The 15,196-nt window shown below is 41.5% G+C and overlaps 1 protein-coding gene across 3 annotated transcripts in view; it reads right to left on the bottom strand.

The window, feature by feature from the left end:
* The window catches only part of LOC138304239 (selection and upkeep of intraepithelial T-cells protein 2-like), a 185,762-nt gene that overhangs the window by 144,028 nt on the left and 26,538 nt on the right, over positions 1-15,196 (bottom strand). For 2 of the 3 annotated variants that reach the window (XM_069244131.1, XM_069244133.1), the window contains exons 2-3: positions 2,882-2,935; positions 2,383-2,751 (exon numbers count right to left, since the gene is read on the bottom strand). In XM_069244131.1, coding sequence (XP_069100232.1) covers positions 2,383-2,751; positions 2,882-2,927 — 415 coding nt within the window. In that variant the 5' untranslated portion in view covers positions 2,928-2,935. Of the gene's footprint in view, positions 1-2,382; positions 2,752-2,856; positions 2,936-15,196 lie in introns of those variants that run through there. The other variant, XM_069244132.1, reaches the window with a different exon arrangement.

Raw genomic sequence — 15,196 nt, 5'->3', positions numbered from 1 at the left:
TAAATATGTTTCCTGGTACACACATAAAACAGATTTGTGTCCCTTTATCAGCATATGAAAATTCTGTATGTTGAAGGCGTACTTAGCTGATAAACTGAGTACAATGTTGGAATCATACATTATTTTTGACATTTTACAGGACCCTAAATCAGGCTGTCAAATAGAGGTTCTTTATATGCAACATATACTTTTTCAGTGCAGAACACCCTCACAAAGGAACAGATTTACAAGAAAGTGGCACATCGCTCCCAATGCTCCACTTTTCTTGCATCCCAATACTACCACTAGCGACATCATGGTAGCGCCGTATTTATAATGTGGCGCACCATGGCGGTTATTAGCACAATAGCATTAACATTTTCAACGCTATTGTGGTGCTTTGCTGCACTAGCATCAAAACTTTTGACGCTAATGAAGCAAAGTACAGGAAGGCCCATAGGTTATTATGGGAGCATAATTTTAACACCTGCTTGGGCAGGCGTTAAAAATGACAGAAAAAATGGCTCAATGAAATCAGGCCTCCCTGCACGTGAACACTCCCTTCCATACATTATGCCTGGTACTGGCATAATGTGGCACAAGGGTTTACAAAGTGGCACGATGCAGGCATTGCACCACTTTGTAATTACGGCGAGTGGAAAAGGTCACCTTAGTGCTGTCTTAGCATAAGAAAATATAATGCTAAGGCAATGCAAGGTGGTGCAAGGGGCGTGCAAATATGACCCAGAGTACTTTATTACAGACTGAAAACATGCGAAGATTTCTGTTCTGGATGGGTATGTTATAGTGAAGAGGTGTTATTAGAGGCTTATAGCATGGAGTGGTGTGTGCCTATGTATTTTCTATTGGTTTTTGTTAAGGGGATGTGTGATTCAGTGGAGTCTGAGCTGATGTGTGTTTCTGTTCTTGCTGGCGGGCAAGTGTATGTCTGTAGTAGGATTTCACATGTGGGCAGAGATTACCCATGTGAGGGATCTGGTGTCAGTCGAGATGAGAGTAGAAAGAATTTGTGGGGGGAGGGAGACAGATAACGAGAGAGAGAGCGGGGGCGAAGGTGGTGGAGGTGGAGGGAGTGAGCTTTAGGAATGTAAGGACAATGAGAGAAGGAAAATAAGAGCAACAGAGAGGGGGTTGAGGAAAAGAGGTAATAGTATCAGTGGTAGATAGGTACTAGAAAGAAGAAGAGAGCTAGAAGGGGTTCAGAAAGAATCAAAAAATGAGAAAAAAGGAGGTAGGCTGTGAATGTTGAAGAGTTTTGGATGGTAGGACAGAGGAGGTAAGGCCAGAGATGTGGAAGAAGGGGTGACAGTATGGCAATTAGGAGAGGTTGGTAGTACAGAGTTGGTGGAAGATGAGATGGCTTCTGATTGGATATTCACTAGAGAGGGTATATGGAAAGGGTAGGCAGAGAATGATTCTAATATCCAGGGAAAAGTAGAAGTGAGAATGGTGCAGTGTGGTCAACTCCAGAAGGCAGTAGAGAGAAGATGGGTAAGAGAAGGAAATTGTCAGTGGACGAGCAGCTGGCATGTCAGGTGAAAAGACCACTCAAAGCAAGAGGCTTGCATCGAACTTTAAGGGGAGCTTGTTTTCTGGTCTTTTTTTCTCTAATAGCAACATGAGTGTTGGGTTGGAGGTGGGCGGTTCCTGTGAAGGAGGTTGAGGGATAGAGTTTCCTAGCACAGGAAGTGGTTGACATATGAATCTATCTTATTGTTGTTGGACTACCGTTGACATAATTTGTCATTTTCCTCGGTTTTGGTATGCATATCCTTAAAGAGCAATAAGTATGATGACAATCATTTTGGCAGCTCTGTGTAGGTGAGAAAGCGATTGTGAATGGCCCTACCGGGAAGACTTGTCAAGTGCATTCCTATGAGTCCTATGTCTATTATTGGTGCTAGCAAAGGATGTTGTGGATAGTATGAAGTGCAGGCAGTCCTTTCAAGATGCAGGCATGCAGAGCTTTTGGCAGAAGTGCAATGTGCCTCCATACTATATGTCATACTTTAGTGTAATGTGGCTCTTAAATCAAATGTATGTTGGGTTCTCGGACTTGTAGTTTTGCATTTAAAGTTATAAGTCTAAAATCCCAGCCCAGAACAGGCCCTGCAGTAGTCCACTGGTTAGGTGTACGCCTGTAGTTTTAGAAGGAGGATTTAGAGGGTCATTACCACTGTCTAGAGTGGGTAAATGTTGGTGGCTGGAAGCCAGTGTGGATCTGGTTTGCTGGGTTGGTGGAGGCACACAAGCATATTTTTCCATTAGGATTTTTTTCTTTATGGAAACCACAAGGGTGGTGGAACAGTTATACAACTATACCTAGGCCAGAACAAAAAAAAAAGCAGAGCATTAAAAAGCTCTGCTGTTGGCAAGACGTACCGTACACTTCCAAGACAGTCTCAGCATAAGCCATGCCGCTGGCCTCATTGACAATGCAGCGGTACAGCCCGGCATCTTGCACCGTTACTTTGGTGAGCTCTAGTGAGACATTGCCATGGTGGATCTGGCTGAGTTGCATCAAGGCTCGTCCATGGTACAAAGGGTGCTGCGGTTCAACTGAAACATTGCCCTCCTCGCTGGCACTGTAATGGTGAACAACATGTGTCTCATCGTCACTGTAGTGGTACCAGAGGATGTTCAGCCTGGAGGTTTGGACTGGAGACCTGGGCATGAAAGTGCAGCCGAGTAGGACATCACCCTCAAGCCGGGCACGAAAGATGGGGGCTGAGACGGATACCAAGGGGGTTGCTAAAAGAGAAAAAGAAAACCGAGATGTGAGTATGCAGAGTGAAGAACACAGTACGAGAAGGATTGGGACCAAAGAAGGGGAGAAGGAAAGAGGAAAATCCTTGCCATTTATAAAAGGAGCTTTTCACACCTGCTAGAAGATGTCCACCATGGAAGATAAGAGCCCAAAAGAGCATCTCCACCTAGAAGAAAGAAAAATAAAATAAATCTTCTAAAGCAACCAAAAAAAATCCTTCAGCCATGCATGTACAACTATAAGTACAACTATGTGAATAAAGACAACACCCTACTGTATTAACTGTGATCAAATGCAGACGGACAATCTTTGTGCAAAGATCATGAGAAAGTGCTTTAGCTTCAGTTGAGTTAACAATACCGCAGGTGACTTAATAATGCATGCAAAGTAAATACTTGTAAATGCTTCCAGCTGCATAAATGCAATTAGGTGTAAGTACATTAAGTAAGAGAACCTACAGTAAAGCTGAATTTAAGCATTTACAACTAAGTTGTATATGACTGCAAGCAATAGTGTTATGTGCCTTTAAAACTGTATTAATGGCAGATCCATGACACTACATCAATGTCTAGCACTTAGACCTACAGCAATAGCTAACGCATGTAACTGTGTCAACGGTGAGTACATGGGGCTGCTTCAATACCAAGTGTATCGAGCTGGAAGCAGGTGGAACTGCACCACAGATTGGTGTTTAGTTCTGCTTCAATGACAAGGGTGTCTAACTGTCCGAGCAGCAATTATAGTGCAACTGTCTCAATGGCAAACATTACATTATTAAGTGCTTAAAGCACCCTGCTACCCAAAATGTTTTCCTGATGCTGCACAAGGATTATAGTAATGTTGAGCCTGAAATTCAGGGAAACTAGAAAAGCCAGGTTTTTTATTCACTTCCTAATAATGGTTAAAGATTCAATGAATCTCAGGTCAATTGGAAGGGAATTCCACCACTTCACCGCACGTAGGAGAGAGAACATCGTACACATTTGAATCTGCGGCAAGACCAGCAGATTAGCACTTTCTTTTCCAATGATGAATTTAAACTGAAATTAATTTGCATCTCAAACAGAGAGGACCAAATTTTCTGAGTGTGTGAAAAGTCATAAACAAAGTCCTGAACATTTGTTTACAAAGTGGGAGTCAATGCAGATCTCTGAGAAAAGGAACCTATGATTGGCGAGAAGAAAGTCTTACTACGGTGCGAGTGACTGCTTTGTGGATGACCTAGAGATGCTTAATAAGAAATTCAGGTAACCCTAAGTTAACTGAGTTTCCCTGGTCTGTGTGTAAAGCAATAATGATTGAATGGCCAGTATTCAAACAGAGCCAGTAAGAGCAAAGACACATGTCCTTATGTCTAAGCATTTAAAAAAAGGTAGCTACTACCTGACATACCTCAGTAGAGAAGGACGGTATGTGATAAAGAAAGATTCTAAGATTGCCAGATTGAGTAGAACATAACAGGGTAAAGCCCAGAGATGTTTTATGGCATGAGCAATGTGGGTCCCCACTCTCCAAGGGGCCTACTTGGAAAGTACACTTTCATTTGATCTGACCTCTTTGTATTCTATTGCTCTGTCTAAACAACTCTCCGCTTACCTCTACCTCTACCAGTGGCTGTGGTCCTGGGCAAGACATTTTTTTTTTTTTTTAAGTTGACCCTCTTAAAGTTGAACACATGACTTAGTATTCTTTGGCATCATGCAGGCTTAAATGAGCAGAAAAAATGGTAATACCATTTAGGTTTGTACCCTTCATGACCCCCAAATATGTCTTGCCTGGGGTCCCCAAAATCCTTAAGATGATTCTGGTGGAGCCCCTTTACCAGACAGGTAGAAAAGACGTACCTCGGTTTTGTCCTCTATAACCAATTATTATGCATCCATCTTGCAACAGTGGAGATACAAGAAGTAAAGCATTCCCCTGTAGTGCAAAGAAATCTGAAAACACCACAATTTGAGTGTCATTTGCATACGACATTACCTTAGACACGAGCATTCTAATTAGCGAGGCTAAACAGGAAACAAAGATTGAAAAAATTAGGCCTGAACAAAGAGCCCGGGGGAACTCCACACATTTTATTAACCTCTGTATGAGCAATCAGGAGACATCATGAATGAAAGCGTGGTATGACAAGATTTCAACTGATCCCACCTTGGTCCACAAATTCCATTTTCAAGCAGACGGTTATTTAGGCTAGAGATAAAGATCATATTGATTTAAAGATTTAAGGCTCCATTCCATTTTCTGTATTTCTTCAAAATCAACAATCCTGCTGTTGATGCAAGTATTGTCTGTCCTCAGCTTTCCAAGAACTGTGAAGGTGTCAAGTCATTTTGATACAGACAAAAACAAAACATCTATTGCAACATAAGTCTTGAGTAAGTGTCTTGTTCTCTCAATTTCAAGGTCAAACAAAAAACAATAGCCATAACAGTGCAATTTAAATTGTTTTTTCTTCACCTTATATCCAAAGGCGATATTCCAAATTTTCTATCAGACAAAATACAGTATGCAAGGACTGCCACTTGATCACCTCCAATAAGAGGGCCTTCATCCCATTTTACAGCAAACATGATACAGTCATACAAGAAGACGATCCTGCCTGCCAGAGTTGCTGCTGCTGTATCACACTTTCTACTGAAAGCTGATATGGAGCCTGAACCCGGGAGGAGTTGATGCTGATGAGGAACATGTTTGCCTTTCACAAAGAACACAGCCGCCTCAACAGCTGATATTTACAAAGTTTTGCTGTAAATAACTAATGCAGTACTCCCTATGAAAATCTAGATGTGAGTTATTCCACTCTCCATGCTCTCCTAACGTAGCGCACAGAAGTAGGTTTTAGGGTGTTAGGTTTTTGAATGACATTGTAACCATGTTAGAGATGTTTGTTTTATTCTTGTTGCTTGCAATGTGCATTTGTGCTGTTTTAATCATATTCGATGTTGTTATTTTAGATGTGTTGATCAACAGGGCTCATCTGTTGAAATAAATACACTTTTTAGCTAAAGTGTCTTTTCCTTAGCACATCTTCTGTGTATAAGATCCAGAATAACCAATAAGTGTTGTTTCTGATTACCACAATGTCCCTGATGCATGTTTAGTGACTTTCAGTAACCAAAAACTATTGACCCCACTTCAACTATGTGTTGTGTCATGTTCAGCCGGGTTACAAACACCTCTCTTTCACATTCAGTATTGGTGCATTGAACCAAGTTCATTCGTGGCACATGTGTGTGGAAAAGCAAACCTTGTAGAGCTGCGTCAGGGACTCTATTAACACAACAATATCAAATGCTGTTGGGAAATCAAGCAAGCATGATGGCAGATTTCCTCTGATCTAAGATGATACAAAGGACATCCTCCAAAGCAAGTCACATACTCTGCACTTTGTAAGAGTCTAAAACATGACTGAGAAGCATTCAGCAAGAAATAAGTTTACAGAAATGAAGACAGCTGGATGTTAACCACCTTCTCCAAGATCTTAACTGACATAGAAAACACAGAGATGGGGCTGTAGTTGCTCAGAACTTTTGTATCTGCGTCTGTTTTTTTCAGCTGAGGGAAAACTCCAGCATGTTTTCAGTTCAATAGAACAGTAGCAGAAGAAAGAAGCATAGTAACCAAATCACAAAATGCAGGTGTAACTACTTCTGAGCCTAGTGTGAGAATATGAGGCAGTGAGAGGTCAAGGGGTGACCCAGATTTGATAGTAGAGAGAGATGAAGAAATTGCCAAGTGTAAAGGACGCAAAGGTCTGTAAATCGGAGATAGTCTCTCTGGATGAAAGCAATTGTGTGTTAAGAAAGTCCAAAGAAGGCTGGGTGTCAAAGTTAGGTTGTGGATTTCTTACCTTGGCATGAAAAAATATAATTTCAAAGAATATGAGAAGACCCATGAGACGCAACTCTGGATATAACATGTCCAAGAAATGGGCTGCTGGGTGGGGAGTAAAGCCTTTATCAAGCGATAGATTGTCAGGATGAACCACAAAAGTCACTAAATTAACCTGGGCTTAGCCCTCCGATAGCTTGGTGTGAAAGCAGTCAGGCTTACCCTAGAGGCAATGCGTCAAGTATTTATAGAGCACTTAAGCAGTAATAAAGTGAAAACAAAACACAAGAAAAATATCACACTAATGTAGAAAAAAGCGTGAATTTTAAAGAATTATTTGACACCAATATGACAAAAATACTATCAGGAGAACCAGAGATATGAAATTTCAAAGATTTCAGGTAAGTATACCACTTAAAAACACAAAGTGCTGCTCGCGGTTATCTGGCTGTGTAAGAACGGTTTAAAGGCACAGTTGATTGTATTACTTTTTTACCTTGCTCCTGGTATTAACTACTTCTTAGTGGAGAAAACAACCACTTAAGAAGAAAAAAACACCAAATAAAGACTCTACATTTAAAACTGTTTCTACAGCTAACAAGAACCTAGGTACCACATGTAATCTGACCTATTTTCCAACTTCATTTATGCCCAACAAATTGAATGTGTATAAGAATCCATATCCATAATAGTGTGAAAGTTGGAAAATACATTATACCTAACCTCCATAGATGCCCCATAACTTATATAATAGAACACTATCCAACCTACACATGTTATACATTAATTTTAATTCACGAACTTTAACATCTCCATACTTTTCCAGAACATGATAGGTCTCTTACAGATCTATGAGTTCCTCTGCCAGAGGTGAAAAACCGCTCTTCATTGTCAGTGCTTCTAGTAACACCTGATTGATATCGTCCCAAAATTTCGACCGGCCACTAGCTCCCCCTACATATCCACATAAAAAGGAAAATAGCTATTCTACTTTCATCCAATCTCTCCATTTAGCCATTCTCGACTCATTATTCAACTGATTTCTCCAAAGTATATAGAAAAGGCTCCAAATTCATACTACAAAATCCACGTAAATTTGATAGCAACATGCCAAATGTATTATGTACCATTGTTCGATTGAGATAAAGACTATTGCGTGTCCACACCTCCATGTCTAAGATCGTATCTATTTTAGTGCCTGGTTGCCCACAGTCATAAAATGTTGCACGTATATTTTCAGACACATCAACGTGGTAATATAGAAGTCTTCTGCATTTAATAATGCGGCAACGCAAGTACTCTCCTCAAGTAAAAGGGGACATACGCCCCCATTAAACTTATGTTCATCCTTGTTTTACCGACATGTGGCATCGGACCGAAGCAGCATCCACAATGAATGACGGCAACCCTTCTGTATCGTTTAGGAAGGTGGAAAATGTGTTGTAACAAAAAGCATTTTACAGTCGGTCCCGTACTTCCACGCTCTATACTAAAGATCATACTGTTGGAAAAGTGGCTTATAGCCCTTCGTAGAGATAATCTTACCTGCAGTTTTTCAGCAACACAAGAAAAGAAATACCATATTGGCATCTATTCTGTTTGCTGGCAAACAAGAAACGTCTCCATCAATCACAATTTAAGGAACGGAATAGCCAATTACATCCAGGTTCTCTTAAAAATTTAGAATCATAACGAAATAGGTGACCAGACATCAAAATCAGTCGCCATTTTATAATGGGTTTGTGTACCTATGTTACCTTTATATAATATATACTTGTTCTGAACCTTTGCCAAGCAATCTGAAACAGTATTAACGCCATGGCTATAGCCACTTATTGGTAGCTATTAGGTAAACTATTAAAGTAACACAACGAGTACCTCTACAAAGCTTGGTACCTAAGTCCACAAACATGTTAACTTTGCTGTTCTCAATCAACGTTTAAACTTCGCCCGACGCAGTGTTCATGACATATGTTCAACTTTAGGCAACCTTTTGTAGACCTCACTATGGAACAGAAAACACACCCAATGGAGACAAAGCTCGCTGGGGGGTACGAATGGATCAGAAAACATAATCACAACGTTGAAGTGGTCACCATATTGGAGTGGTCTTGTTGACCCACATCAATGCTGTGATAAAAAATCATTTGCATATTGAATTATTTGTGATGAAATAAGTTCAAAATTCAACCATAGTGAAAATAGCCCGACTCAATGTCACAAACATGTATTCAAAAATACACATAGCCTGTCGTAGGCTCCAATTTGGAACATAACCCTCAATTAAAACAGGGCTTGCTAAAGAGCTGGAGCCAACCAAATTATCTAATCATAATTAAGATGGTCGCCAGATACAGTGGTCTCACTGATCAGATGGATCCATATTCTCAATAACCAAATGGTTTATTTTGCCAGGCCAAGATGTCAGTTTGAAATTTCACACACAGGCTGCGATGGCAGGCCTGGGGCATGTTTAAAGGGCTACTATTTTTGTGGGTGGCACAATACGTGCTACAGGCCCACTAGTAGCATTTAATTACCAGCCTGCGTATCTGTAGTACCAAGCCGATTTTACCATGTTTGGAGGAGTGAGCGCAAGCACTTTAGCACTGGTTAGCAATAGTAAAATACAGAGTACTAAAGGCCAACAAAAATGGGTTCTGAAAACAGGAGTTTTATGGCAAAAAGTTTGGGGATAACGCTGCAGAAAGGGCCAAGTGAAACAAAATGTGTTTGGCAACCCAAAAAAAATCCTTCCAAGAACTGTTAGCCTGTTCAATTTTAGAGCCAAATTTGAAGTGCAGAATGCTAATGGAATTTGTGATAATCTTTTAATGTTTTCTTATAGATGGTTTTTCCTTTCAGGCAATATTTGTTTCTCTACACTCTTTCAAGTGGCTTACCTTTTTTCTTAACTGTCATATACAGGAGGATAGAAAACTAGTAGCGGAAGGCGATTCTGTGCCCATTCTAATAGGAGCAATCCTGCGTCTCCTGGTCTAGTCATGCAATATTCTCTAAAGTGTAAATAACCTTGCAGGATTGCAATAAGAATGTTCAGACCAGAGTATTGATTCAACTATGTGTCCATTAAAATAAGGAAGTCAGCATGGTGATCCTAGGTAAAATCATGTATGTTCAATTGATGTTTGTGTAGCCAACTCATTTTAATAAGAAAGCAATGAACGGTGCATATGCAACAGCTGATTGAAAGTAAGTGCAATTGCATTAACGGCAAACACATACAACTAAAAATGGTTGTAGCTTCTAGGGGGTATTTGGTGTAGGACACCCCCCAAATAAATGCATACTTGGCTTGGTAGTTGGGTCTGGGGGCCCTGAGTCAGGTCTGCTATGCCTCTTCAGTTTTTACTGTCATAGTCCAAGTATAAAGGCCCAAACAGAGATCTTTGTTGTAAGACAGGAAAGAGCTGATGTTTAAAAACTATCACTTTTAATTAATTGTCTGTCTATGCAGTTATGCATCCGGATGTACTAAGGTGAAACTCTTCGGCATGTTAAAGGAATACACTTTTTTTACTTTTGAAGAGACTGTATCAGATTTTTACATTATGTTTGTTGCAGGATATGTATGGTAATTTGTTTGATAGCGTGGATCATGGATAGACTCGGAGTCAAAGCGAGACTCTTGGCTCGGCTTGCCCTATTAATTAGCTGGCACATCCACCTCTATTTACAATACAGACTTGGTACATAGGTCTGTTAAATGATCTGGTAAAATGATGTGTAAAAGGCGTGGATTGGAAACATTGAGCTCTGCCTACATGCACCGAATTGACAGCTCTGCCATAAAGTAATCTTTTAGAAGAGATGACAAAGGGTACATGCAGTGAAAACATTTAATCCCAGGGCAGGAACTCCAGGCCATTGTGTTGTATGTGACCATAGTCATGAAGTCCTACAAAGAACTACCAGGCCCAGGTAGGACATGCAGGGTTGTGACTTCAGGGTGGTGTTTGGGGTGTGACATCCCCCTCCCACAAGCATTCTTGGCTCGATAGTTGGGTGTGGGGGCCCTGACTCAGGGCTGCTATAACTGTTGTTTTTCTCATCATTCTCATTCCAGAGCTATTAACCTGTTCATTTACAAATCTTAACTTGTTTGCCAAAAAAGTAGCACAGCTGCACTAATCAAAGTACTGCTTAAATGGGTGCAAATTTACTACGTTTTGGAATTCATAAGCATTGCAGTAATAGACTTGGAAAGCTGAACCAGTCTTATGTTTCCAGGCAAACAAATAGCAACTGAGCACTCAAAAGGTGATGGGATGAATACTTGCAAGTAGTCGATCTAGTCGTTATGCACAGCATTCCAACCCATCGTTTTTTGCCCACTGTGCCACTGTAGACAGAGGCCCACCTGATGTAAGTCAGTACTGACCCTGCTTCTCCTTATCCCATTCATCCAGTCCCTTGGTCATCTCACCCCTCCACCCTGTGGCCCACTGTTATGTTGTTAAGGATAACAATGTTGCTGGCCTATGCATACTGCAGCAATGACTGAGAAGGACACCAAAATGTGATTTTGCACCGGCAGGCTGGGAGGGTGGGTTCCTCGCCGTGTCTCACTAAGCCTGCCAACCCCCATTATTAATTACCCACGACTCACGTAGCAACGAGGTCATTTTTATTACAACCTTGCACGGAGGGGCGTCAGACTGAAACCTCCTCCCAATACATGGTAGTGCTCGCGGCCCAGTACCGTCACTGGAGTGACACTACAGTCCGCCACTTTTTATTTGGAAAATTTCAGAATCACACTCTGAATCTCACCTACTCAGCTGGGCCCCAGACTACAATTACCAGCAGTCATACTTAATTACATTCGCTTCTGCTGCATGCAGAAGAGTGTGCACATCCAGTTGCGTTTACTGTAATAACCTACAACTACATTCATGGTAAGAATGTGCAAGCACGTGAACTGGAGCTGCGTGCTCCTCTGTTAATGGAGTACACGTAAACCTGCATAGAACTCACTTCGGCTGTGAACACTGTACCCCAGGGGGTGCGTTTCACATGTGTGCACCTACATTAACTGCAACCAGGTGCACCTGTGTTAAATGTGACAGCAGGCAACGGCATTACATGTGAGCATATGCATGGTGCAGTAACTGTGAGCATGCACAACTGAGTATACACAGTCACCCTTATGGTGAGTGCATGCAAGCACATTTACAGTCCTCAAATCTATTCAATACCACAAACTATGGCTATCTTAATAGCTTTATGTGCAACCTTATCACCTCATTACGTGTACATTGCTAATTTAAATTGTGCTAAATATAACTTTAATTATGTCTTCCTGAAACTTTCAACGGAGTTCAACCACAATAACATCAACTGCAAAGAATTCGGTCTACCTCACCACTGCATGGAATGATACATATGAAAACAATGTGCGACCGCCCCAGCTACATTCATCTGCACAATTCCGTTGAGTCCTGCTGATTCCATTTACTGTAACTGCTGTCAAAAGCCCTTTAGATGTACAATACCAAATTACAATTAGGAAAGAGTGCCCTTCCTATCCGCTTTGTGGGTTGGAAATGCTTTTCTGACAGGTTAGATGCATACCAAAAAGCCATACTGCAGTCATAGAACTTCTGATTTTGTAATATGCAGGCTTTAAAAACACAAAATGGCAGACCCTTCATTCCTGAATGTGAAAAATACAAAACACGAGTGATGCTTGATGATATAATTGTGGCCACAGGTGATAAGGAAATACTACTCCTGGCAGTCTACTAGTTGCCCTTGTCATGAAAATGGCAGCATATATATGGGGCACCAGGAGTGTAATGTGAATATAAGTCATCGCAAAACCTGTGTTGCTGGAGTGGAGAGAGCCTACTGCGCATGTGTGTTTGGCGTGCCCGAGACAGCTGGCCAAACACACATGAGCTCTGAGGGGAGTGCGCTGTGCACTCCCCTCTAAAGCTGTCATCCCCTATGCCCTGCCCTTTCACCACAAAGGTTTATTATTCCTTTGTGGTGAAAGTGTTGCAGTTTCTGCTGCTGGCGGGGGGGGGCGACACTACTTCCCCCTTATGGGGAAGCTGCCCCTGCAAGACATACGATATTTGTAGCAACAGTGCTTATATTTGGCTGCCAAAAGTATTGTCATGTTCAAATATTTGTGGCAACAGAGCTTGTATAGCACAGGAGTTTCATAAACGTATTAATGAACATACATGTATTTGAGTAATGGATTTGAGTAGCAAATGTAGTAATCTAGAGAAAAATAATGCACGCATTTGAAAATTTACCCATGTGAAGTGGCTGCCAATGTTCACAAACTATACTTATTAATGCTTTATTAAATGAAAATGACGAGCTTATGTTTGAAAATGTAGTAATACACCATAATTAGGGTTATGCATTATGTATTAGTTTTATTAATTAAAAGCCTTAACTTACCGGAGGTCTTGGCCTAGTTGCACAGCCTCATGTCAAGCTGTATTTCTAAACATTTAATAAAATGTCTGTAAAGAGCTGAATTGTGAATTTCCATTGTGCTGACCTAATGCATTCATAACTGAAGTCTTTTTCCGTGAGAACCGCTTACTAGATGATGCTGTTCCTGCTAGGTGTAACAATGTAATCGTAACATATGATAGACTGACTTTCTCAGGCTCAAATCAATGAAGATACTGACTGGACTGGAGTATAAGCTGCAACAATGCTGTTACCTGACGATCCAGATGGATGAGGACATTAAATGAAGAACCAATCATAAACACACACACCCTGATCTTGTAGAAACTGCTGATCTGAACTAATCATTTTATTGGATAAAGTAAAAAATGTACAATCCCACAACCAATGAGGAATTGGGAAGTAAATTCTAGAGATCTAACTTAACCGGACTGCACCAAAGGATGACAGCGATTTTGCCCATTTACTTCTTGACTGAAAGATCGTTGACTTATTGAGAGTTTTGAGATACTTAAGCAAAATGCTAAAGACTTTGTCATATTCTTAAGCTTGATGCTGAGACCAGATGGCCAGGTGACTAACTGATGTCCTGAACACGAAGACTGTTACTGTGACTGTTTCCGATTAATGCTTGATTTTCTTTCTAGGTACCAACCGCATTATTTTTGTAGAGCCATAGCTAGATGTTTTCCAAATTTGTGTGTCTAAATTTTTTAGCATGAAGCCCAACATGCCAATTCTAATCTGGGGTTAGATAGAAACTTCACTCATAAAATCATCCTTTTGAATAATTTTTCATGCTTTATTTTGCTCAATGTATGTGATAACATTTGAACAACTGTTCTTGCTGTTGATTTGCACCGTAACTCTATAATGTGTAATAATACAAGCTTTGATTAGATTGCGTTTCTTTCACAGGTTCGAACTGATAGTGCTGTTCTTGTATGTTTATCATTTGATATTGAGATTGATTTACGTGACCTTAGCATTGTTGATACAGGGAAATAAATATTTGAACTTTTACATAAAGGTGTGGTTATTTGTTACTGAGAGGTCATGTTGTGTGACAATTACTGACTTCTTATTAATTATTGATTATTAATGTTATTGATTGTCATTGATTATTGAACTGCCCATACCGGTCCTATGGTGGGAATCAATCAATCAAAAAAAAGTATTAAGCTCACTACTCACCCGTTAGGGTCTCAAGGTGCTGTGGGGGGGGGGGGTGGAGGGGGGAGTAAGGGGTGCCGATTACTGCTCAAAAAGCCATGTCTTGAGGTGCTTCCTGAAGGTTAGGAGGTCCTGGGTCTGGCGTAGGTTGGTGGGGAGGGAGTTCCACGTCTTGGATGCGAGGTGGGAGAAGGATCTGCTGCCGGAGGTGGTGCGTTGGATGTAGGGGACTGTGGCGAGGGTGAGGTTCCCGGAGCGGAGAGGTCCAATAGGTGCGTGGAAGTTTACTCGTTCATTGAGGTAGGCTGGCCCCGTGTTGTGGAGGGTTTGTGAGCATGGATCAGGACTTTGAAGATGATCCTTTTGCCGATGAGCAGCCAGTGAAGGGATCTGAGGTGAGTGGAGAGGTGCTCGTGGCAGGGGAGGTTGAGGATGAGACATGTGGCTGCGTTCTGGATTTGCTGGAGTTTTTGCAGAATTTTGGCGGTGGTACCGGCGTAGAGGGCGTTGCCGTAGTCCAGTCTGCTGATGATGAGTGCATGGTTGACTGTTTTTCTGGTTTGTGAGGGAATTCATTTGAAGGTCTTCCGTAGCATGCGAAGGGTGTTGACACAGGAAGACGAGATGCTGTTGATTTGCTGGGCCATGGTGAGAGATGAGTCTAACATGATGCCGAGGTTGCGTGCGTGGGTGGAGGGTGTTGGGGGAGGTCCTAGGGTGGTGGGCCAGCAGGAGTCGTCCCATACTGTCTTGTTGGGGCCGGCGGATGATTTCTGTTTTGTTGGAGTTGAGTTTGAGGTGGCTTGCTGTCATCCATTTGGCGATTTCGAGGAGTCCGGCATGGAGGTTTGTCTTGGCGGTGGAAGGGTTCCTGGTGAGGGAGATGATGAGCTAGGTGTTGTCAGCGTACGAGTCTGTGCAAGTTGTTAACCATTGAGTGTGGTTGTGGGCATCAGTGTTGGGGTC

Source organism: Pleurodeles waltl, chromosome 7 (assembly GCF_031143425.1).
Source record: "Pleurodeles waltl isolate 20211129_DDA chromosome 7, aPleWal1.hap1.20221129, whole genome shotgun sequence".
Classification (NCBI taxonomy): Eukaryota; Metazoa; Chordata; class Amphibia; order Caudata; family Salamandridae; genus Pleurodeles; species Pleurodeles waltl.
Note: the sequence above shows the minus strand (reverse complement) of the source record. Positions and strands in the feature narration are given on the sequence as shown.